We start from the raw sequence: 27,770 nt of genomic DNA, 5'->3' as shown, positions 1-27,770 counted from the left end.
TTCTTTTTGGATTTTTGGCATGTTCATTAGTATCCTTATTTGTTTATCAGCCAAAATTCGTTCGTTTTCACATTTTGCTTTTAGAGCTTCCCAAGCCAAATTGAGTGCTAACTGTTACTATGTTGCCTGATTGACCTTTAGTTTTGTATCGGAGGTGATACAAGCTTTGTGCTTATGATAATTTTATATTGTTTGTATTTTTGGCAGTAATTAAATTGATACTAATTTGCATAAGGCCTTTAACACTTATTTCCGAATAAAGCAAAGAAAATTTGATGAAAAAAGTGTACAAATTTAAAATTTATTAAGATCTTTTAACACAAGTAAATTGAACTTTAACAAATTAAATTAAAGGTTCCGCAGAGAAAGAGTCGAAAAAATTATGTTCACTTCGCAGGTTTACGATGACGGCGGTCAATCGAAAAGTTGCACACAGGAGCTTTCGTATCAAATGTTGACTTGGCGCTCAGGCCTGTAGACGAAACGAATGATTTATAGCGAATGAGTGTAGAAGCGATGATCCAATCCTTTTTGTTGGTTGGTGGTGTGAGGCGTCCTCGTGTGTGGTGATATTCAGCGTGTGGTGACATCCTGCATGGGGTTCTCAGGAGTGGTGTGTATTATTAGGGTGTACCAATAATGTGCTTGTTTGGTTGGTGTATACATATATGCGAGGGGGACGCTTAGCTCATTTAACCAACCTGGGCCCCCTAGGCGAATATTTTGCCTAGGATTACACATTTGGCTGTATTATGCATTTCGGCGTGCTGTTGATGGATTAGCCGAGGGCGCGAATATTAGCTGTAAGAAGCAATTTTGGTTTTAACCGATTTGTATTTTGGTATATACTTGAGATACGCAACTATATTCTGACAATTTTTTGTTTTATAGTTAACAATACAATGAGTAGAAATTGTATTTACGATTTTTTCTTTTATCAATTTTTTTATGCGACAACTATGAGGCACTCTAGTAAGAGAGGTGTCGATTTTTCGACTTTCTTAGGACAATTTTGTTATATGCTATATTAAGTGCGATTTTGACAAGTAGTAGCGCTCTCAAGATTTTTGAAGCAGGATTTTTGTATCATTATAGATCCTGCGGGGTCGAAAAGTTACATATTTGTTTATTTAAACCTGATCTTGTCAGAAGGGACTCTGACTTGGACTTCTGACTTCTGCCAATTTGTGCAGTGTTCGAACATTGGGAATTTAGTGATAGTCGTATGACGTACCGGCCATTATTTGATCGAGTAGTTGTGGCTTTGTGGAAGTCTTCACAATACTGATCTTTTGGGATTGTAATTGATATGAGGGGGAGTTCTTCTAACTCCAAAAATTTTTTCAATTGTGAATTGAGGTATTCGTTTGAGATTTCCTCAACTTGAGTTGTCATTGTGGTAACTGGTTCCGTAACTAGTCCACTTAGGATCCAACCGCAAATAGTATTTTGTGAAAATACTGTGTTTGAAATTCGACATATTCGTTAGTAGTTGTAGCCTGATTTAGACCATTTTGGGTCATAAGGTGGGACACGCCAAAGATATTATTTATGCAAATTTTTATCCGGATACATTGATTGGTTCTTGATTTGTATACTGGAAAGTGAAAGAATCATGATGGATCGGTAAAGACCGATTAGTAAATACGTAATGAGAAGGCAATGATCCTCAATAGCAATCAATGCTTCATTGTACATTTCGTGACTGAATGACATCGTTAGATCGTTGCACTTTGTACGATGTCGATTCAATACATCATCAAACATCGAATCTTAGTGATTGTCCCACAACTTTTGAGATCGGATCGGGAAACATGTCGTCAGTACTATAGCAAATAGTAGACGAATTTGTGTTCCTGCATAATTTAAAGCTGCTCCAGCAACAATACTGTTCCATTGATTGTCATCTTCTAGCAAGCCTAGTGCAAGGCATGTATCTCTATACGTTGTTGCATATCTTAAAATGACAATGTTCCGGTGACAAGCATATTAAGGAAAATCTGAATAACAAAAAGAAATAATAGAAATTGAAAAACATTTATATAATGAGGGAAAAATTAAAATTAAACTAAAATAAATTTAATAAAAAAGGTTTTGAAAAAATAATAAGTAGGGAAGGGCTAAGTTCGGATGTAACCGAACATTTTATACTCTCGCAAAGTCAAATGGTATACTCGTTTGAGATTTCTTTGTGGATTGACTGATATTTTCGGTAGAAGGTCAACTATAGGCTCTGGGGTCCACATATTTAGTACTTAGGGGCTTGAACAGTTTTGGTTCGATTAAGACAATTTGTGGTCACAAGGTGGCATACTTTAAACGTATTATTCACGCAAAGTTTTACCCCGATATAATCATTGTTGAAAACTAAAAATTTAATTATGAACATCAATTATGAACATGAATTATCAGGACACCTTCTCAAAGTAGTACCCATTCTGGCCATCTCTGAGCTAAGCGTGGAGTCACTATCCTTATTAAAACGTTGAACAAACGCCAAAACTGGGAGATTGTGTTATCTTCCATGATGATTGTCTACCCCCTACCGAATGACGGCTTGGCCAAATAGAAAAGCTATGTTACGGCTCCGAAGGTCATATACGAGTCGTCGATCTCCGTACCCAAAGCGGAACGCTAACCAGACCGCTCGTGAAGTTGTGCTTTCTATCAACCACAGATAGACAGCCTTAATTGTTTGGCAGCGGCACATGAATCGAGAAAAGTGCACGTCCGTCAATCTATGCCAAATGAGCGGGGGTAGCAATGCTGAAATAACTACATCGACTCCCAGGCTAAACATACGTCTACATGCACCACACACCACTCCACATGTAACACTGACACACTCCAACATTCCACAAGTAACACTGGCACAATCCAACTCACCACAACAATACAATCTACTACCGAAAAGACCACACACTAATACATACAAACCCACACCATACACGATGACACCATTCTAAGTTCACCACTCTCTCGCCCAATCAACAAAAAAGATCGGCGACTTCATGACAAAACGAAGCCTGCGAGTTTGATCTTTTTGTTCAAATTCGATCTTTTGAAAGCTACAAAACTGAAAGTGGTGAGTGCTCATGTGCAGAGTGGTAACATTTTAACTAATGTGATAGCTTGAAAGCATGTTTGTAATTTGTGGTTGTACTATTGCTTTTGCTTTAATTCGCTTATCCGCTTGGGCGGAAATTAGGGTAATGGGGCAGATTTTATTTGAGTTTTGGACTACTCTTCCGCCCATTATAGTAATTTCAAAATTGGCTTGTGTTGTTGGTAGTTTTAGCTATTTTGTGGCTTAGACGCTTTAATTGATCATTGTGATCCTTGGTCTATTAAGGCCCTAACAGTCCTCTTCTGTGTTCGTTTTCTAGGCAATTTTCACAATTTTGTGTTTCGGGGTTTGCCATTGCAACTAAACCCGGGGCTCTTTTGCTATAAGCGTTGCTTTGGGATGAGTTTTGAAAATTGTTGCACTGAAGTATAGAATGATGTCTTTTTTGACATTAGAAGCAATTTGCTTTTGCAATCTTTAAGAGTATGCGCATGTGACAAGCAATTTGTACAAAGTTTTTTTGTTTTGACAAAATAGTTTCTTTCAATAATATTTATTTTTTTAAACTTCTGGAAATATTTAAGTGTATTCCCTCTTGCGCATAGTTCGCTTGACGTTTGTTTATTACAGCGGGGACCCTAAAAACTGTCGCTCCTAATTTTCCGCAAAAAATAACAAATGTATATTAAAGTTAGAATGAAAACTTGTTTTATTTATTTGTTAAGCTATAGACTTAAACTTATAGACTTCCTCCAAACCATAACAGAGGTTGTTGTGTTGTGTTTTGAAAAATCGTTTGTTTAATTTGTTGTTACTACTAGCTTGGGATCTATTGGAGATTCTATTGAGGTCTTGTTGAGACTGATTGCTCAAATAAAATTAACGATTTTTTTGGTAACCCGGCGGTGCATAAATTGACCCCAGCTGTCTGTTGGAATACTTTATTTACATATCTATAGAATCTTGTTTCTCACTTGCTTCTTTTTGGATTTTTGGCATGTTCATTAGTATCCTTATTTGTTTATCAGCCAAAATTCGTTCGTTTTCACATTTTGCTTTTAGAGCTTCCCAAGCCAAATTGAGTGCTAACTGTTACTATGTTGCCTGATTGACCTTTAGTTTTGTATCGGAGGTGATACAAGCTTTGTGCTTATGATAATTTTATATTGTTTATGTAAACGCTTTGTGCTTATGATAATTTTATATTGTTTGTATTTTTGGCAGTAATTAAATTGATACTAATTTGCATAAGGCCTTTAACACTTATTTCCGAATAAAGCAAAGAAAATTTGATGAAAAAAGTGTACAAATTTAAAATTTATTAAGATCTTTTAACACAAGTAAATTGAACTTTAACAAATTAAATTAAAGGTTCCGCAGAGAAAGAGTCGAAAAAATTATGTTCACTTCGCAGGTTTACGATGACGGCGGTCAATCGAAAAGTTGCACACAGGAGCTTTCGTATCAAATGTTGACTTGGCGCTCAGGCCTGTAGACGAAACGAATGATTTATAGCGAATGAGTGTAGAAGCGATGATCCAATCCTTTTTGTTGGTTGGTGGTGTGAGGCGTCCTCGTGTGTGGTGATATTCAGCGTGTGGTGACATCCTGCATGGGGTTCTCAGGAGTGGTGTGTATTATTAGGGTGTACCAATAATGTGCTTGTTTGGTTGGTGTATACATATATGCGAGGGGGACGCTTAGCTCATTTAACCAACCTGGGCCCCCTAGGCGAATATTTTGCCTAGGATTACACATTTGGCTGTATTATGCATTTCGGCGTGCTGTTGATGGATTAGCCGAGGGCGCGAATATTAGCTGTAAGAAGCAATTTTGGTTTTAACCGATTTGTATTTTGGTATATACTTGAGATACGCAACTATATTCTGACAATTTTTTGTTTTATAGTTAACAATACAATGAGTAGTAATTGTATTTACGATTTTTTCTTTTATCAATTTTTTTATGCGACAACTATGAGGCACTCTAGTAAGAGAGGTGTCGATTTTTCGACTTTCTTAGGACAATTTTGTTATATGCTATATTAAGTGCGATTTTGACAAGTAGTAGCGCTCTCAAGATTTTTGAAGCAGGATTTTTGTATCATTATAGATCCTGCGGGGTCGAAAAGTTACATATTTGTTTATTTAAACCTGATCTTGTCAGAAGGGACTCTGACTTGGACTTCTGACTTCTGCCAATTTGTGCAGTGTTCGAACATTGGGAATTTAGTGATAGTCGTATGACGTACCGGCCATTATTTGATCGAGTAGTTGTGGCTTTGTGGAAGTCTTCACAATACTGATCTTTTGGGATTGTAATTGATATGAGGGGGAGTTCTTCTAACTCCAAAAATTTTTTCAATTGTGAATTGAGGTATTCGTTTGAGATTTCCTCAACTTGAGTTGTCATTGTGGTAACTGGTTCCGTAACTAGTCCACTTAGGATCCAACCGCAAATAGTATTTTGTGAAAATACTGTGTTTGAAATTTTCTCAACACCCTCTAATATTATCTGAGGTATGAGATCGCTGCTTAATAGAATGTCTATTTGAGCGGGGGTGTTGCAGTTGGGATCTGCTAGCTTCAGGTGTGAAACCTTTTGCCAATGCTTGCTATTTGTATGATAGCTTGGAAGCATATTTGTTAGCTGCGGTAAGACTATAGCTTCTGCTTTAATTCTCTTATCCGCTTGGGGAGAAATTAGGGTAATGGGGCAGATTTTATTAGAGTTTTTAACTTCTCTTCCGCCCATTCCTGTAATTTGAAAGTTGGCTTGTTTTGTTGGCAGTTGTAGCCTATTTTGTGCCCTAGACGCTTTGAAAGATCGTTCTGATCCTTGGTCTATTAAGGCCCTAAGTTTAAACAGCTCCCCTCGGTGTTCGATGGAGACGACTGCTGTGGGTAGTAGTACCCTACTTTGGTTTTCGCTCTGTAGCGTTTGAGTTTTTAATGCCTTTGAGCAGCATGGTGCTTCTTGGCAATTTTCGGGTTTTCGGTTTTTGGGAGTTGTTGTTAACACAAAACCTGTGATTATTTTTGTATAAGCGCTTCTTTGGGGTGATATAGGAAATTTGCTGTAATGAAGCATTGAGTGGTGTCTTTTGTGACAATATAAGCAATTGAATTTGCTTTTGCAATTTTTATATGTATGCGCATGTGACAAACAATTTGTACATAATTTTTTTGATCTCACGAAATAGTTTCTTTCTATAATTTTTAATTTTTTGAATTTCTCGCGAGATTGTGGTTTATGGGCATAAACCCAATCACGTGCATAGTTCACATGACGTATGATTGTTCTGTTCGGATGTGAACGATTGCGTTTTGTGCAAGCTTCTGTTTAATTTGTTTTTGCTACTAGCTTGGGGTTTATTGAAGCTTCTATTAAGGTCGTTTTGATAGTTTTGGGGTTTAATAATTTTTGTGTCAACCCTTTCAGCGATTTCATACTGGATAGTTAGAAAATCTTTCATTTGTTACCACGTTGTGCATTTCTTTTGTCATGAGAGCGATTGCTCCCACAAAAGTAACGATTTTTCTGGTAAAGTGGCGGTGCATATATTTACCAGTATTGGGTCTCAGCTGTCTGTGGGAATATTTTGTGTCGATAGAACCGACAAACAATTTGAAACAGTGGATAGTAGTTTAACAAATTCTTCACTTGTTTCGTTTTTAATTTTAGGCAAGTTTATTAGTGTCGTTACTTGTTTATCGACCAATATTCTTTCATTTTCATATCTGGATTTTAGAGCTTCCCAACCCAAATTGAAATTGTCGTCATTTAATGTGAACTGTTTTACTATTGCGCCTGCTCGACCTTTAGTTTTGTATCGGAGGTGATACAATTTTTGCGCTTTTGATAATTTTGGATGGTTGATGTATACGGCAGTGAACATGTCCCGGAAGGACGGCCATTCTTCATAACTTCCATAAAATATTTCTGTGTCACATGCGGGCACCTCGAGATGGATGCCTGAACTTGCCTCTTGACTTTCAATTTGTGGCAGGTGTAGTTGGATTTTTGTCGTCATTAACCATTTTTGTTATGTTATTTATTACTATATGTGTCAAAGTTAATTAAAATTTTCTCAGTGTAAACTGATTTAAATGCAGCAATATATGATAATTAATACCGAATACTATTTTACGTATATACGATTTTTTTTTCGGACTAGATACATATTTACTTGCGAAATAATTTTATAATTTCTCTTTTATTTGAAATATATATTTGTGAGCGTAATTTAAATTTTCTTAATTTAATTATTAAGAATGGCACTTTTAATTTAATAATACTTATTATGTCCTTATGTTGATGTATTTACGTACACCCTAATACACGGGCTTGTTATTAGATCAATACACTTTGTACATAAGTATGCACGGATTGTTTGTGCGTATGTATGTTTATCTTCTAATGCGATTGAGAGCTCGTTGAAGAGATCAATGTGCTTTTAGTTTTTTTTTTGTATGCAATCCTGCTTGTTTGTTACAAGGGGTATTGCGGGATATATGCCAATGTGGACTTTGAAAAGATGTACATATGCCTATGTACTTATGTTATTGTATTTTTTTTCTTTTTGATAGATTTTTTTTTGTTTGCGTTTTAATAAACAATACAATTAAGAAAATTTTACATATTTTTACCACAATGCTAATTTATTCGCAAGATGAAAATCTTTTTTTTTTTTTTTAGTGAATGTTTAAAATTTTTAATAGTTTAATATTACCCAGCGTAGAGTAGACAGGCAGATTCTATGCCGGATGGTTATATATAATATGCGTACAGATGTTCGCAATACGAAGAGAGCGCGAAATGAAATTGGAAATATGCAGGTATTTCCCAAATGCAATTATGTATGTGTTTATACATATATGTAATTTCAAATTTTGTGTTGATAATACATCAACGTATGTTATAATGGTACTCTCTGTAACATTGATTTTTACTTATATTTACCATATGCATTGTATATGAAATATGGAATATGTATGTATGTATATATGAACGTGGTAAGTTATTATGCATATATGTATATATGTTTGTTTTCTTTTTTATGTCTCTGTTTCTGTGTTATATAATATTTTATTAAAGACTTGCTATTTCGCCTTTGCTTACTTATGGTAATATATGTTATGCAATCCAGCTTACTGCTTTATTAAACATAAGGGGTATTGCTGGAAAATATTTGAAAGTAAATACTTTTTTTTTATATATATATATTTTTTTTGCCTGTTTTTTGTTAAATTTTGTGTTGAGACATAGGCATTAGTAATTATATTATATATTGAATTTTGTAAATATTATATATTTTTAAACATATATTGTACCAAACTGTTTTCGGTTTTCCGTAAATTGAACCGAAACTTATAACAGTTTGGTAACCGCTTTATTATGGCGTAAAAACGGTAAAAACGGTGGCACGCACTTTATGTATACTTGTTTGTCAATATGTTTCTTTCTTTTTTTTTTTTTTTGTATTTGGTATATTTGGTTTTAGGTAACACTATTTTAGTTATATGTGTAAATAAACATATATGTACTTTTTTATTTTTTCTTTAATAACACCACTTTTTCTTTCACTGCACTCTTTTCGTTTGTTTTTTGTTATCTATTCTGTCACTATAGCTTAGCTTGTTGTTGTCTTGTTTTTTTTTGGATTTTTTTGATTGATGATTAAATTGATACTAATTTGCACAAAGCCTTTAACACTTATTTCCGAATAAAGCAAAGAAAATGTGATTTACAAATTTAAAATTTATTAAGATCTTTTAACACAAGTAAATTAAACTTTAAAAAATTAAATTAAAGATTCCGCAGAGAAAGAGTCGAAAAAACGATGTTCACTTCGCAGGTTTACGATGACGGCGGTCGATCGAAAAGTTGCACACAGGAGCTTTCGTATCAAATGTTGACTTGGCACTCAGGCCTGTAGACAAAACGAATGATATATAGCGAATGAGCGTAGAAGCGATGATCCAATCCATTTTGTTGGTTGGTGGTGTGAGGCGTCCTCGTGTGTGGTGATATTCAGCGTGTGGTGACATCCTGTATGGGGTTCTCAGGAGTGGTGTGTATTATTAGGGTGTGCCAATAATGTACCTCATTTAACCAGGCAGCTCTATTCTCGAATGAAGAGTAGATCTAATTGACTTTAATAGCTTTAGTTGATCGAAAATCATGGCCCTTGTTTCTTAATACTGGTATAAGCAGTTTTCATACTTGGCGTAAGCCGAAGATTTAAAATGATCTGATATATACATTTAGGATAAATATCATATCTGCGGACCTGCTGGACCTATTTCAAAAATTGGTTCAAACTCAGTAGGTAACATTATCCTAATCTTTTCATGCTACAGTGGGAAATTGGGCGAAAATGGACTACAGCTACGACTACTTCCCATGTAACTCAATTTTAAACTCCATCTGATTCTTTCACTTTCTTTTTACAAATGAATATATCAGGATAAAACTATGCACTTATAGTGTTTTTAATGTCTGTCATATCAAGTTTAAAAATTGTCAAAATCGGACCATAACTCTTCAAGCCCCTAAATACCGAAGATGTGGACCCCAATGCCTATGGCCTTTTACCGAAAATGCCGCATATATCGGCCAATATGAAAGTTATCTTAATAAAATTAAGTGAGCGTGTTATTCTGATAACGCTGCATCTTTGTGTTTAAAATGCATAAAATCGGGATAAAAGCCCCGATATAACTAATACCAGGGTTTTCAAACATCCGATTGGGTTTACTTCTCATATATTAATGATGACATTTGGTACAAATAAGACTCAGAGCGCATCGTTTTCTGTTAATATTCAAATATGTAGTAGTTCCAAAAATAGATAAAATCGGGTCAATGCTATCTCTTATATAACTAATACAAGATTCCTAAACTTCCGGTTGGCTTTATACCGTATATATTGATCAATACGAAAGATATTATGCAAATTAAATGAACGAATAATATTGAATACACTCGTATTATAGTTTAATGACGAAAATATATGACATTATATTATACTACGTTCTGTGATTTGCGTTATTCTAACAAACCTTATGCCGAATATGTGGGTCAGTGCGTGAGTTATTTATTTATAAAGTTGCTTGAAAATATGTTCTCGAGTATTCATGAGCCATGCGACAACACTAAAAAATTTTACAAACAGTTGTTTTCCTCCATCTTACGAAAATCAGCTTTAGTTGAAGAGAAAAGTGAAAATCTCGTCACAAAGCTATTGGAAAAATATCACGGAGATAAATTGTACAGTTTTAACAAGTAAGGAAGGCCAAGGTTCGGATGAATATTTTATACTCTTTCAACTTGCAAGGATCAAAACCGGCTAAATACCTTCAGTTGTTGGCTATATTACAAAATATAGCGAAAGTGTTCAACTTCATTGTTCGACGTGAGGGATTGTAATCAAATTTTTTAACATATTAATTTATTTTGAAGATCATAGACCACTTAGTTTTATTACTATTTTTTACTTCCCGTCAGCGAAAATAATACTTAAATCATCCTCAAATGAGATATACTTGTATGTAAGTGACATAAGCTCAACCAAAGAGGTTAAATTTTAATATATTGAGTTGATGTGAAAAACGACAACTAAAGAATCAAAATTCATTACATCAGGGATCCCTTTAGACCTGGACCAATTTCGTTTACATGAGCACCAAACCATTAATTTGTTTTTCTGGTTAAAATGGCAGCTCTTGAATATCTTTAGGTTGCTCTTCGGCCCAAATGCGGCAATTTTTGCTTGTTTACGTACCCATTGAGACAGAAATCAGCCTCATTGCTGACCAAATAGCCCATAAAGCGTAGCAATGTCGCTTGAGAAGATCAAGGGCTTCAGTTCTTGCACAAGCTGTATTTTGTATGCTTGCAATTTAAGATATCGACGTACAATGCTTCAAGTCGTTCCATACGTCAGTCCTAGTTGCTGCGAACGGCACCGAATCGACTCTCCACAGTCTTCGTGTACATTCTCAGCTACGGCCGCTATATGTTCTTCCCTGCATGCTGGACGTAGTCTATTCAGTTGAATATTGTCCAATAATGAATGCTGGGTCTCAAGATGGGTGATGGTGTTGCGAATAGTACGCTTAGTAGGGCGATTATGTTGACCAGAAGTTGAGGGAAGCGCGCGAAACATATTCTTTACAGATGCTGAGTTTTCGTAATAAAGTTGAACTATTTCAAACGTTGTTCAGGCGTAAGTCTTACCATGATGAAATGCCAAACAATACTGAACAAAAATAACATGGCAGCTTGACATGACTCAGGCGTGATCTGTCAAGAAAAGGATGTTGAAAAAAGTGCCTCTACTTGGATCACTCATATATAATATTTATATTTTATTTTATTTGTTATAAATTTTTATATATTTTTATATTATTTTATTTATTATAAATTTTATTATATGTATGTTTTTTGATTTTCAGTTGTATATACATACATAACTCATAAATAAAAATTCACTGGCGTCTATGCTTACTTTTGTGTATTCAAATACATCTATTTAACAAACATAAAATAAAATACAAATTCAAGTATTTACTTGCACATTTCTCCAGCAATACCCCTTATGCTTAATAAAGCAATAAGCAGGATTACATATAATAAGTAAGCAAAGACAAAATAGCAAACCAAAACAAAACATAGAAACAAATATATAAAAACACAACAAACAAACATAAATACATACACATCAAAAAAACGCTTACATATTATAACTATACCCGAGTATGTCGTTAAATATATATTTTTAATAAATTATATTATACATATATTAGAATATACAATAACATATTCACAAAGTGCATACGGGAATATACCTGCACATTATTCACTTCGATTTTGCGCTCTTTTCGCAGTGCGAACATATGTACATACAAACATAGGCATAAAATCTGCTTACTTTTTTGAGCTGGGGAAATTCGTGGACCGATTTCACACATTTTACGTTTATATAAAGTTAAACGGAAGTTTGAATTTTTAACTTAAAATTTTATATATAATATGTTGAAGCTAGGGTCAATATATCCCCGATAATGGGTACTAGGATGGAACCAAGAATTTTGTACTCTTGCAATTCGCAAGAATCAAGGCCAGGAAATTCCTTCTCACATTATATTAAAAAAATATTAAGAAAGAATTAATCATTTATTATTCAATTAAATCGTGATTAAATTACAATCAAATTTGATATCTTCTTGACTTATATTATATTAAGGCCATAAACTTAGTCTCAGTTTTGTTGCTTGAAGTGTAAGTATGAATGTGGTATTAACTCTACCAAAGTGGCTAAATTTTATATTATAAGCTTATGTGGCCAGAGAATCGGAATTCATTATATGAAGATGTGAGGCTTAGACCAAGGTATATACTAATTTCATTTTAATTCAGCGTCAAACCACATAATTTTTAAGAAACCTTATCCACTTAATTTCGTTAAAATGTCACATTTTGATCAACCGGAACGGTTTAAAGTCAGGTGGAAAGACGGAAATCATATATATATTGGGGATAGAGAAAGATATTAATTTTTACATTGCTCAGCTATACTCGAGCATAGAGACCATATTTTGAAGCAATTATTATAGATAAAAAAAATTTAATACTCACTGATCGACATACGAGAAGTATTATAAGTAGTATATGGAAGTAGAGTGTAGCATTAACCCGATTTTATCATTTTTTGTCAATGTTACATACTACTAACATGCCACAGACTAATAAAATGCTCCCACTGTTTCACTAAGGTACCTTACATACCATCACCAATCAAATGGAGTACAGTCAGACGAATGTTTGAAAATCCTGATATTACTTACCCGATTTGAATCATTTTTAACTAATTTTCATTGAGAAAACTCACATATTGGCCGATATATGCGATATAAAGTCACGCGGAAGTTCAAAAATCTTTATATTAGGTATATGAGGGCTATAAGAACTACTGATCCGATTCAACCCATTTTTAACACAAAATCATACTATTAGCGAGAGCTTCATTGATTTATTTTATTATATGAATTTCAATTATATATTTTACACATTGGCCGATATTTTTGGTAAAAAGCCAACTATATTTACTGGGACCACATATTCAGTACCTAAGGGCTTGAACAGTTTTGGTTCGATTTAGACAGTTTTTGGTCACAAGGTGGCATACTTTTGACGACACAATCATTGTTGCTTGATTTGCATAGTGGAAAGTGAAAGAATCAGGTGGAATTTAAAATGGTGTTATATAGGAAATAGGCGCGGTTGTAATCCGATTTCGCCATTTCCGCCGATTTCCATTTTCGTACTATAACATAGAAATATGAGAAGAATATTATGTACCGAATTTGGTTGAAATCGGTTGCGCAGATCCCAAGAAATGGGTTTTCAACTGATAGTGGGCGGTGCCACACCCTCTGTATAATTTTGAATGCGATTAATTTACAGTCATCTCATACCATCCCAGAGATAAAATTTAATGTCTCTGGCAAGTTTAGTGCTTCACTTTTCACGCTTTTAGTAGTTTTTAACAGTACCGTTATATGAGAAGTGGGCGGGGTTGTCACCCGATTTCACCCATCTTCACACTGTCAATAGAGGCTAAAAATATTTTCTCACAGTGAATTTTATTGTTATAGCTTTAGCGGCTTAGGAGATATGCACATTAAACCTTTTAGGGGACGAGACCACTCCCACTTTTTAAAAAAAATTTAACTGCAGATGCCTCTTCCTAATGTGATCCTTTATACCAAATAACAGTCATGCATCTTATTGTGGATTGTGGCTTAGTTATAGCAATTTATTTGATTTTGTGGGCGTGGCAGTGGTCCGATTACGCCCATATGCAATACTGCGGTATACGGTACCAAGAAACATGTGTACTAAGTTTCATAAAGATATCTCAATTTTTACTCAAGTTACAGCTTGCACAGACGGACGGACGAACAGACAGTCACCCGGATTTCTACGCGTCTCTTCATCCTGATCGTTTATATATATATAATATAACTCTATATCTAACTCGATTAGTTTTAGGTGATACAAACAACCGTTAGGTGAACAAAACTATTTTACTCTGTAGAAACATTATGCGAGAGTATAAATATATATAAATGAATGTTTGTCTGTATATCTCTAAAAAGAATCGTAAACTATACATTTGATTATATGTTGATTTTTAGAAAAGTTGTTGGGCTGAGTCAAAGATGGGTTTCTACAAATTGCACCACTGCCATTCCAATGTAACTTGTGAAATTTTTGCCTGACTCACATTGAACAGACCATGGTTGTATATTTTCTGCATCCAGTGCACATCGAGTGTAAATTGAATTGGAAGATTGTTACTATGAATTCACTGAAAATTGCTACGAGCAAAAGTTCGTTGCGATGAAATTATTCTATTATTGACAAAAAGAATTGAATATTTATGTAATGTCGAATTTATTTTAGTTGGTGGCGTAGCAACGCGCTAGTACTAAATGAAAAATACTTACAATTTCATAAGCCATAATTCTTCGTTTTCTCTTCACATCAGCATTTAAGGGAATATCCCAACCGTTACAACTGTTAAATTCCAGTTATTCCAATCTGGATTTATCTAAGAACTTCTATTTCTTCTACAACTTAATCGTAGTTTAACAGTCACGAGATACGGACTTAATGAAGCTCCACACTACTTGGTCATACATATCTTAAATTAGTACTTTGATACAATCACAAGTCTCTGAATTTAAGATTTTACCCTAGATACAATTTTTGTGATTTCAGACGATTTGAAGTACGTGACAGTCTCAATTGAAAACGAACAGATCTAATCAGCGGTTACATTTTGTTATTTAGAGATGTATATTAAACCTGAATGAAAATAAAATGTCGATAACAAATATTAACTTTTCTATAACGCAGTTAGAAAGCATAATTACCATTAAAAATATAGGTAAAATGTTGACTTTCAATCAATGTGTGAGGTGGTAACCAAATATAAAAACCAACAATTGATTAAAAGCTAAGACGATCTCTATAAGTGAAATTTAAGGATGGTTAAAAATGGAAAACAAGAATTCTTATTAGTTTTGTGACCAGCTTACTATCAGGTTACAAATTTGAGACAGTATTTTGTGAATAAAGACTGGAGACTCTATCGTGAATAGTAATTTGTCACAAATTGCGACTTTACTTCCAAATGTCTCAAATTAGGGATAATGGGATGCCCAACTCTTTCCAGTGTGAGAGCGCCTCAAAATTAACGTTTTTTATAACATTTTTCATTGTATCCAGATCGGACAAGATAATAATTTTTAAATTAAAATACTCAACATTTAATAAGATTAAATATAATATTAGTATACATATATCCGTTAAGCATATGCAGAAACTATTTTAACCCTTCTTGTGATTTTGTAATATACACAATTGATGTTTGAACTTTTAATACTTAATCAAAAGAATAAATGTATTAGCTCTCAATAATTAATTTTTTTTATAATTTTCATTTGAAAATTAATACTACATGCTTTGTAGTCACAATCAGATTTCATACACACAAAAGATTGCATTATTTACATTTCAATTTCGCGTTTTCTTTCATTGTCATTGTTTTCCAATTTTTATTAGTGATCTTCAACAGCAGCAACAAATCTCTCTGTTCCCATATTTTTCCGTAGGATTTCAATCTGGCCGTCCCTCTTTTTCCAATTGCTTAAGGTCTGACCTCCTGAACTTTGACAAATGCCTAATAATTGCGCTCTGATTTTCAGTGAGGATGAGTTTGGCATCTCTTTATCTCTGTCTCAAATAGTAACTAGAGACTGCTAACTGAATTGCGCTATAAAACACACTTTCGGCAACGGATGTTCATCAATCTGAGTTGCCAACTGATTAGGAACATTAAGCGTTGACAGAAAACTCAAGTATGCGTTTAGGAATTGTACACATTGTAAAAATGCATTGCAACATACACTAAGGAGGTCGACCAACAGTCAAAGAAATCAATTTCGACGACAAAATTACTGAAATATTACAAAAATATTATTCTTTGTTATTTAGTTATTGATTATTATTTGCAACCAAGGTGCTCTCCAAATATATTCAAAGATTTTCTAAACCAATATAATTTTACGTTAAAGATCACATCCTTCCAACAGTCATCTAGCAATAGTCCTGTCGAAAGACTTCATTTTCCCTTGACTGAAATATACCCTACAAGACGGAGGTAACCAGTTCACTTCTACATTTGTAAGGCTCCCCACATACACCACTACATATTTAAAGCTAACATTTTTTTTATACTCTCGCAACCTGTTCACCTAACGGTTGTTTGTATCACCTAAAACTAATCGAGTTAGATATACGGTTATACCTATTATATATAAATGATCAGGATGAAGAGACGAGTTAAAATCCGGCGGTAAAAATTGAGATATCTTTGTGAAACTTGGTAGGCATGTTTCTTAGTACCGTGAAAATGGGTGAAATCGGGTGACAACTCCGCCCACTCCTTATATAACGGTACTGTTAAAAACTACTAAAAGCGCGATAAATCAATCACGAAACACGCCAGAGACATTAAATTTTATCTCTGGGATGGTATGAGATAACTTTATAGGAACCGCGTTCAAAATTAGACAGTGGGCGTGGCACCGCCCACTTTTAGGTGAATACCCATATCTTGGGATCTGCTAAACCGATATAAACCAAATTCGGTGTGTGACGTTCTTTTTATATTTCTATGTTATAGTGCGAAAATGGGCGAAATAGGATTACACCACGCCTACTTCCCATATAACACCATTTTAAGTTCCATTTGATACTTTCACTTTCCACTATGGAAATCAGGCAACAATGACTGTATCGGGATAAAACTTTGCGTGAATAATGCGATTAAAGTATACCACCTTGTGACCAAAAATTGTCTAAATCGAACCAAAACTGTTTGAGCCCCTAGGTACTGAATATGTGGACCACAGTGCCTATAGTTGACCTTCTACCGAAAATATCGGTCAATCCACAAACGAGTATACGATTTGACTTTGCGAGAGTATAAAATGTTCGATTACATCCGAGCTTAGCACTTCCTTACTTGTTTTGAATTAAATTTCTGTTGTAAAAGTAGCAACATTCTTCATAAATAATTTTTTAATGTATAAGAAAGACACGCAAATAAAACTATTGTATATCATCTTTCAACAATGGCCGGCATTTTTTGGAAAATTTGTTTGAGGTAAACGCTTTTTGTGCTTTGTTTTTTAAATGCTAATACTATTTTATTTTGTTTTATAGAATCCAAAGGCATTTATATAGAAGGTAAGTACTTGAATTTTATGTTGTTTCTATCAATGCTTTAGAAATATAATTGCAGATAAAAATTCTGATGTACTTGGTTATACAAATACACATTTTTTGAATTGTTCAAACAAAACGGTAATGAATTTTTACTTTGGTTGTTAATTTATTTGTTAAAGTTTACTTTTAGCGCTACCAATGAAAATTTTTGATTGCGGCTTTATGTACCTGTGTATAAGTGTTTTCGTTGTTTTATTTTTTATCATCTTAGTTTCGACTATAGTAATAACCAAAGAAATTGTGATTACTTCGCGACGTTTAAATGTTCAAAAATCACAAAATTTCACTCAAATGCGGGGAATAATCTTGACTGACTATGACTATATGTATACAAGTACCTGAACTAAATTTATAAAATATAGAAAAATCATTAATATACGTAACTCATTTATAGGTTTAGCTTGTGTGGGTCACCAGAACCTCGAAGGTAAACAAAAAATGTACGGTTTCCGTAAGCGCATATTACCGCAATTAATTAAAGACGATTACGGTTAAGAGAGTCGTGAATTTTTATCTTGCCGGCTTAACACCTTAGGAGTTCTACTTCCACGCTATTCGCGGTCGTGAAAGTCTTATCTTTGATGTGATCAAAGAGTTAGGCAAGCGCTTCGTGAGATTTTTCCCAATGATGATTCCAAGGTAGGTTGACTTATTTTCTGGCTTAAGGTTGGAAAGACCTATTACTTACAAGTTATCTTACTTATTTGCCAATATATGCGATATAAAGTCAGCCGATACCTCGAAAATCTTTCTATTACGTATATGGGCGCCAAAGGAACCAGAATACGATTATTTTCAAATTTCTATAATATCGTTTCGATATTTTAGATAAAATGTTCGCCTTAAGAACTGGGGTCCACATATTCGGTAACTTGGGGGCTTGAATAGCTTTAGTCCGATTTAGACAATTCCTTTTTTTATTTATTCATGATAAATTTCATCCCGATACATTCATTGGTGCTTGATTTCAAAGTTTTTAGCTTACAGGTGCCCCTTGTTACTGCGATGTTTCGTACCAAATTACAGTTCTATATCTTATTTTAGTGCTTGTTTATGGCGTTTTATAGGTTTTCGTTAAATAGCGCTTTGTGGGCGCGACAGGGGTTCGATTACGACTTATGGCCTGCCGAGACAAGAAAGTTACATAGATTTTTTCATCATCCGGCAAATATCCAAGGATTTCATTACCGTGGAAAATGGCTTGGGCCTAAATTCAGATCACTCACCCGTATATCTTAATAGTAATTTAAAAGAAATTGAGCTACCGCCTTATCTTTCTAATGAACATACCAATTGCGAATACTTTAAAGTTATGCTGGACAAAAATATTGATCTTAAAGAAAAAATAGCAACACCAGCAATTTGGGAAGATGAAGTCGATGCATTTACGAAAATTGTTCAAGAATCAGCTTGGCAAATACTACTGTTTTGAAACCAAACTATTTCTATACTAAATATCAAGCAGAAATATCATAAAGAAAAAGAGAAAACTTAGTAAAAAATAGCAAAAACACGCGATTTCCGCAATATAAACCAGAAATGAACAATTTAACTAAGCTTCTCAGCAACAAAATCTAAGAACTTACAAATCAAAACATTTTAAACAATACCAAGAAACTTACATCAATCAAAAATACTGATTACTCTCTTTGGAAAGCTGTAAAAAATATTCGGAAACCAATTTTTACAAATCCCCCTTTCCGAAAGACCAAAATCGACGAAAAAGGGCAAAAAGCGACGAAAAAAGGCGGAAGTTTTTTCAGAGAAATTAGCTAAACCATTTAGTCCACTCGCGATCCATGGTACATTACCGCAGCTGGAAGCTTCGCAACATGAAAGTGAAATTCAATCAACAAGAAACAAAGATGTTGTGAAATTTATCAAAAAAAAAAACGCTACTGCCTTCGACTTTATAACTGCCGATGTAGTAAAACTTCAATCGCGCAAAGCAATAACAAAGCTTAAGTCGATAATAAACGCTTGCCTAAACTTTTGATACGTCCCAATGCCTTGGAAAGTATCCGAAATCATTATGATACAAAAGCCTGGGAAAAGAGCATAATAAGTCGCGTCATACCGCCCAATTTCATTGTATTTAGTCTAAGCTACTTGAAGCTGTCATTATCAGAAGACCTGAAAAATCAGTTGAACAAAAGGGTCTCATATCAATGTACTAATTTAGAGTTAGATCTCAACATTCTACAATCGACTAAGTAGATCGCATAACAAGCATAATAGAAGATGCAAGGAAGTGTCGTAGGACCACTCCCATATATCTTGTTTACTAGCGATATGCTTACGCCGACAAACAGAAAATTGCTTCATTTGTCGATGATACCTGCATCATTATGACCGATAAAAAGAAAGTAGAACCGTTCAACAGAATGCAAACTTCAATTAACCAAATGGTGGAATGGGCACAGAGACGGTGCGTAACCTTAAACGAGACGAAGTCAATTCACGTAAAATACAGTAACAAAAGTGTTAGATATATCCTCTTATATAATATATTCGAAATGAAATAATATTATATCTTACTCCACCTAGGAGTACTACTCCACCTACCTCTTGGTACGACGCTGGATGCAAAGCTGAAATGGAAAGAGAAAATAAAAGTTGCAGAGCTGAACTTAAAATGTAACACAATAAGCTGGCTAATCACTGTTAACAACACAAAATAAAATATATACATACAATCAAAGATTGAAACCAATTCGGACACACGTAATTAAACTGTGGGGATGCGCTGCACCTGTGCAAACGTTCCAAAATAAAAATTTGAGAAAAATTGTAAATGCCCCATGGTACAGTTTCATGTAAACGCTGAAGCCAGAAAATTAGAAGAACCTAGTTATAGCAGACAAAGACTTAAGCGTACAACGTTTAACAACCTTATAACAAAATAACAAATATTGTACTATTTAGTTTTTGAAAAAAAAAATATTGCTGTTAGTATAATTTTTTTACTAGTCGCAATTTAATGAAATATAAAACCATCATGATATGATATGTCCATTGCAAATTTGAGTGATATAGCTTGAACAGTGTGGGAGATATATACACAGGGCGTAGAGATCGACAGACGGACAGGCAGACAGCCACTAGATTTCAACTCGTCTGATCATCTAGATCATTTATATATACATAGCCCTATATCTGACTCAATTATTTTAGGTGCTACAAACAACCGTTAGGTGAACAAACTATTATACTCTGTAGCAACATATTGCAAGACTATAAAGATGCTCTCTGAGTTTATTAAGGTACCTCACTTACCATCACCAATATATAAGGAGTACAGTCAGCCGTATGTTTCAAAATCCTGAATATCAGTTATATAGGGGTTAGGGTAAGTTTTTTGATTATATCCATTTTAGGCACAAAGATGCACCGTTATTAGAAAAATAGGCTTACTCAATTCCGAAAGTTGGAAAATCTTTATATTAGGTATATGGGGCTAAAAGAAGTATTGAACCGGTTCATTCCTTTTTTGACATACATTGACATTGAATTTCAATATGTATTTCACAGATTGACTAACATTTTCGATAAAAAGTTCTCAATAGGAACTGGAGTCCACATATTCGTTAGTAGTTGTAGCCTGATTTAGACCATTTTGGGTCATAAGGTGGGACACGCCAAAGATATTATTTATGCAAATTTTTATCCGGATACATTGATTGGTTCTTGATTTGTATACTGGAAAGTGAAAGAATCATGATGGATCGGTAAAGACCGATTAGTAAATACGTAATGAGAAGGCAATGATCCTCAATAGCAATCAATGCTTCATTGTACATTTCGTGGCTGAATGACATCGTTAGATCGTTGCACTTTGTACGATGTCGATTCAATACATCATCAAACATCGAATCTTTGTGATTGTCCCACAACTTTTGAGATCGGATCGGGAAACATGTCGTCAGTACTATAGCAAATAGTAGACGAATTTGTGTTCCTGCATAATTTAAAGCTGCTTCAGCAACAATACTGTTCCATTGATTGTCATCTTCTAGCAAGCCTAGTGCAAGGCATGTATCTCTATACGGTGTTGCATATCTTAAAATGACAATGTTCCGGTGACAAGCATATTAAGAAAAATCTGAATAACAAAAAGAAATAATAGAAATTGAAAAACATTTATATAATGAGGGAAAAATTAAAATTAAACTAAAATAAATTTAATAAAAAAGGTTTTAAAAAAATAATAAGTAGGGAAGGGCTAAGTTCGGATGTAACCGAACATTTTATACTCTCGCAAAGTCAAATGGTATACTCGTTTGAGATTTATTTGTGGATTGGCTGATATTTTCGGTAGAAGGTCAACTATAGGCACTGGGGTCCACATATTTAGTACTTAGGGGCTTGAACAGTTTTGGTTCGATTTAGACAATTTTTGGTCACAAGGTGGCGGTTCCTATAAAGTCATCTCATACCATCCCAGAGATAAAATTTAATGTCTCTGGCGCGTTTAGTGCTTCATTTATCGCGCTTTTAGTTGTTTTTAACAGTACCGTTATATGGGGAGTGGGCGGAGTTGCCACCCGATTTCAAATCTTTTCACACCGTCAATAGAAGTGCTAAAAACATTTGCTTCTAGTGAATTTTGTTATTATAGCAATATCGGTTTAGGAGATATGCACATTAAACCTATTAGAGGCGGGACCACGCCCACTTTAAAAAAAAAATTGTAACTGCAGATGCCCTCCCCTAATGTGATCCTGTGTACCAAATAACAGTCTTGTATCTTATTGCAGAGCTTAGTTATGGCAATTTATTTGTTTTTGATTAATGGCGTTTTGTGGGCGTTCAGCTGCAATACGAACCGTCTCACGGTACCAAGAAACATGTCTACCAAGTTTCATAAAGATATCTCAATTTTTACTCAAGTTACAGCTTGCACAGACGGACAGACGGACGGACAGACAAACGGACGGACAGACAGTCACCCGGATTTCAACTCGTCTCTTCATCCTGATCATTTATATATATATAACCCTATATCTAACTCGATTAGTTTTAGGTGATACAAACAACCGGTAGGTGAACAAAACTATTATACTCTCTAGCAACAGGTTGCAAGAGTATAAAAAAAAGTAATGTTAAAGAAAGTATATAATTCTTTATAAACTTGAATTTTTTAAGGATAATTACAATAACAGTGAAGATTTTGAAAATTTGATATATGAATACATATGGCGTAAAAATATAGCAAATCAGCATCATGAACCCTTTTGTGAAATTATCAGATACAATAAAACATACGTTTAAGTTATAAAACCTTTTTCTTTTATTAAAATGGAAAATTAAGTTCATAATATTTTGTAGAGGGTGAAATTGTGTAAAAATAAAATGCTTATTTAAAGCAAATATTTAAATATTTAATATAAAATAAATATGTAGAAACATTGTAGTGAAGTGTTAGTGTATAATAAGTGCATAATATAAAAGAAACGATAATCATACATCGAGAAATTGTAAAATAAAATTTATGAAATTTTCAACTTAAAATGCAAATATCTCCAAAACTATAAGTTTCCGGCGGCAATAATTATATACATTCGTGATCTGAAGAATCTCCTCTATCCAACCATACCCCTCTTAACCCAGAAATCGTGGGATGCTAAACTAAAGTTTTCCCTTAATATTACCTTTGTTTTTTTTTCATTTTGCCAAATTTGCATTCAACGATCTGTACTTTTTTCCCAGGGCCACCAATTTTACCCATTTTCTCCTGATGGTCCACTTGGTATAATACTACAGCTTAGCGGCAGTAGTTATACCAGTCACATATTGTAGCGCTTGATAAAATAGATTCCCTGACAATACTGTTTTTACGCACTTCCTTATGTGGCCAATGCGATGAGAAGAAAAACATTATGTAAAATATAAGGTTGGAAGGTATCTCCCTTCCGCTTTTTGTATTTTGAATTTCGCGGCTATGTACAAAGCGCTACAGAGCTCGTATCTGGCAACACTATACATAATTTAAAAGGTCTTGACAAAACCTACAAAACAACGCTATGCATGATTAGTTTGGATATTGCGTTCAACAGTTATAGACGTGTAAACATGGAGTTCACTAACGCCGAAATTCGCGCTATTTTAAAGTTTTCCTTCGTTAAAGGCAAATCCGCTAGAGAAACGTTCCGTGAGATTAATGGTGTTTTGGGGGATGGTACTCTATCACTTCGAACCGCGGAGGAATGGTTTCGACGATTAAGAGCCGGTGAAAACGACACCATGGATAAGCCAGCCGGCGGAAGACCTGTGACGACAAATACCGATCAAATCATGGAATACATCGAGTTAGACCGGCATATGGCATCTCATGACATCGCCCAGGAGATGGGAGTTAGTCACCAAACCATTTTGAACCATCTGCAGAAGGCTGGATACAAAAAAAAGTTTGATGTTTGGATGCCGCATAATTTGACGCAAAAAAACCTTCTGGACCGAATCAACGCCTGCGATATGCTGCTGAAACGGAACGAACTCGTCCCATTGTTGAAGCGGATGGTGACTGGCGACGAAAAATGGATCACATACGACAATATCAAGCGAAAACGGTCGTGGTCGAAGGCCGGTGAATCGTCCCAAACAGTGGCCAAGCCGGGATTGACGGCCAGGAAGGTTTTGCTGTGTGTTTGGTGGGATTGGAAGGGAATCATCCACTATGAGCTGCTCCCATATGGCCAGACGCTTAATTCTACCATCTACTGCGAACAACTGGACCGCTTGAAGAAGGCGATCGACCAGAAGCGTTCAGAATTGGCCAACAGGAAGGGTGTAGTGTTCCACCAGGACAACGCCAGACCACACACTTCGTTGATGACTCGTCAGAAGCTACGGGAGCTCGGATGGGAGGTTTTATCGCATCCACCATATAGCCCGGACGTAGCGCCAAGTGATTACCACCTGTTCCTGTCCATGGCGAATGCCCTTGGTGGTGTGAAGTTGAACTCAAAAGAGGCTTGTGAAAAGTGGCTGTCCGAATTCTTCGCAAATAAGGAGGAGGCGGGTATTATGAAGTTGCCGTCTAGATGGAAACAGATCATCGAACAAAACGGCGCATATTTTAACTAAATCCGATCACTGTAACACTTTTTATAAAGCATTGAATGAAGAGCAAAAAAGCGGATATTTGACAACCTTATATATGTGTTGATGAAATCCGATGCACTCCGATTTAAATTCGCAATGGCAATGTAATGATCCTCAATATTAATCAATTCTTCATTGTACATTGCTTCACTGAATGATATCTCTAGATCTCTAGATCGTTGCACTTTATACGATGTCGATACAAAATATCATCAGTAATCGAATTATGATGATTATCCCACAACATGTCATCAGTACTATAGCAAATAGTAGACGATCTTGTGTCACAATGCAATTAATATAGAAGTGAGCAGTTGAAAAATCGGATAATCGTTAAGTTGTCTGAATTGGAACAATTCCAGTGATCGAACTCAGGAGTGAGTTACAAAGTAGACGATTGATCGAGAAATCCGTTACAATTGGTGTCAGAAGTGGGATTGTCAAATAAATTCCCAAAGAGAGAATTGTTTAAAATTTATAAAGTTTACCGATGTGAATGGTTCCATAACCGGAAAAGGAGCTGGAAAAACGTGGTTTAGCAACAAAGTCCGAATTACAATCACAGCTACGAGAGGCCATTGAAACAGAATGTTACTGTTATCGAATATGCCTTTTAATTGGAATTAGATGAATAGACTACTAAGATTGAAGATAAGGAAGAGGCTCAATACTCGTCAAAGATTATGGACATGAACATCATGTTTGCTGCATGATGTCAACGCAAATATCGACACAGGGGAAAAAGCAGGACGCACGTATATCATAGATGTCAACGCAAATATCGACACAGTTGGAAAACCAGATCGCACGTATATCAACACAGGTGACCTCACAAATAGCAGAAGTGTACTCACAGATTTCGGAATAGCGGGACAATATTCAACCTGAGGTGGATGAGTTAAAAGATCGTCTCCGCGAGCTACAATTAAATCGGCCAATTATGCCAAAACAGAGGCAAGGTAAAGCCTCCATCCTTTGATGGCACTTTTAAATAATTGGAACCCTTAAGACAATGCAGCTTAATTGTTAGTTCCATTAAAAGGTTCTGCAGCGGAGATATTACAGAACATTCTAAACTGCGAGGCGAGTAGTTAAGAACCGTTGATGGGTGCATGACGGTATGGTAGTGAGCACAGGAAGCAGATCTTCCAAATCGAGTTGCAAAATCATCGCCAGAAAGCCAATGAGTCTCTGCAGGAGTTTTCTACAGAGACTAAGAGGTAAGCTCAATTAGCTTATGCACATGAATCAGTGAAATCCCGAAAATTCAGACCTTCGTCAATGGAATACGAGATAACACTACACGCTTCGTTGCATTATCATATCCAAAACTGATGTTTGTGGAAACCGTTTCGTATGTTTAGACACAGGAGACTGCATCTCTGCTTAACAATCGAACGTTTTAAGCTCATCAAATAAAAATAGAAGAGCACACTTGGATGAACCAATTACTTGAAAAAGTTAAAGAAAAGAAGCACAAAGTACTGGAAAAATCCACAGAAATACTTCAGAAAAATTCCACCAAAATCAGAAGCAGTTATTTGGACAAAAATAGATGGAGACTATGGGACAAACAAGTTGTGGGTAGTATAAGCCACAGAAAAATCTACATCAAACTTAATTATAGGCAAAAGCCTAGCTTTTACAAGGCAAGATAAGCCTGCTCCCGTAAGAGTAATTAATCAGTTCAAGTCACCAATCAAACTTTCCAGAGGAGATATAATAAGGCAGTGTCAGGAGATTGAGGCCGTGATAAATCGTTAAATACATCTTGAGGAAAATGTCATGATCGAAAACGACATATCCAGCAAAATTAACGCATGGATCAAGGAACTAGAGGCAAACCAAAATAAGGCTAAACAACTCCTTTTCAGATACTCATCCATATTTGATAAATATGATTCCAAGCCAGGAAGAACTAAAGTTGTGAAACATTTTATTAATACGGGTGATGCAAGACCAATCCGCCAGGCTCCTCGAAGCGTTCCACTAGCAAAACGTGAAGTTGTAAGTCAGACCATACCTGAAATGAGCGAAATCGGCTTAATCGAACCATCAGCGAATCCATGGAGTTCCAGTGTAGTACTTGTAAAGATCGAAACATGAGGTGTTGCGTAGACTATAGAATATTGAATGATGTAACGAAGAAAGACAGTTATTCACTACCTTGAATCGGTGACTCTCTAAACTCGTTATCAGGTAGAAAATGGTTCTCAACACTTGATTTAAGAAGTGGTTATTGGCAAATGGAGGTAAACAAAGAAGACAGAGAAAAGTCAGCTTTCAGCGTTGGAGACGGTCTATGTCAATTTACCGTAATGCTTTTTAGATTATGTAACGCACCTGTTACTTTTGAGAGACCTATGGACCAGGTATTATAAGGATAACACTGGAAGCCTGTTTGCTATACCTCGACGATCATCGTGTTGGGTAAAAGCTTCGATGAACAGCTCAAGAGCTTCGAAAAGGTTTTCCAACGGATAGCTGGCGCTTGTCTAAAGCTGAGGTCAAAGAAGTGTTCCCTTTTCAAAAAGGAAGTAAGCTACTTAGGGCACAAAGTGACAACGGAGGGCATTTGCATAGCTAAGGAAAAGATAGCGGCAGTAAAAGATCGGTCCACTCCTAAAAATTTACATGAATTGCGGAAACCTTGGACTGTGTATTTATTATCGAGGCTCACGAAAAAGAACAGAGTCTTTGAGTGGAATAAAGAACAGGAAATAGCTTTTCAAACTCTGATGAAGCGGTTAAGTCCTACACCCGATGTTAGGATCACCGATTATTTTGGATACGGATGCTAATGGGTATGCAGTAGGAGGCGTTCTATCACAAGTCATTGACTGGCGTTAGAAGGTGGCTGCGTTGCCAGAGAGAAAGCAGCGTGTAACTCGGAGAGAATTACTAGCGTTGGTGAAAGGCATGAAACTGTTTCACAAGTACCTTTGTGGCTAACGTTTTACGCAAGGACAAATCATTCAGCACTAAAATGGCTTCTACCATTCAGGCACTCAGAAGGAAAGTTGTCACGGTGGATCGGGAGACTCCACAGATAGTTGTCATGAAAATATGTATGCGATGTCCCGCCGTTCCTGCAATTGGGAATGTAGACATTGCTTAAAGGCTGAGCTTAAAGAAGACATATTTTAACAGTGTATTACATGGATTGGAGATAAATAAACGTCCCACGCACACAAAGTCGAACTTTGAACATTTGAGGAAAGTTGCGAACACGAAT

General features: G+C 35.3%; 1 protein-coding gene across 4 annotated transcripts in view; it reads right to left on the bottom strand.

Annotated features, from left to right (window-relative positions):
* Positions 1 to 27,770, bottom strand: part of Nepl16 (Neprilysin-like 16) — a 1,095,435-nt gene that overhangs the window by 336,518 nt on the left and 731,147 nt on the right. Inside the window, exon 10 of one of the 4 annotated variants that reach the window (XM_070113033.1) lies at positions 19,997 to 20,022. The exons of 2 other annotated variants lie outside the window; for them this stretch is intronic. In XM_070113033.1, the coding sequence (XP_069969134.1) occupies positions 19,997 to 20,022 (26 nt within the window). Of the gene's footprint in view, positions 1 to 271; positions 2,001 to 19,996; positions 20,023 to 27,770 lie in introns of those variants that run through there. One more of the 4 variants, XM_070113031.1, reaches the window with a different exon arrangement.

Source organism: Bactrocera oleae, chromosome 2 (genome assembly GCF_042242935.1).
Source record: "Bactrocera oleae isolate idBacOlea1 chromosome 2, idBacOlea1, whole genome shotgun sequence".
Taxonomy (NCBI): Eukaryota; Metazoa; Arthropoda; class Insecta; order Diptera; family Tephritidae; genus Bactrocera; species Bactrocera oleae.
This window is presented reverse-complemented; position numbering and strand designations above follow the sequence as displayed.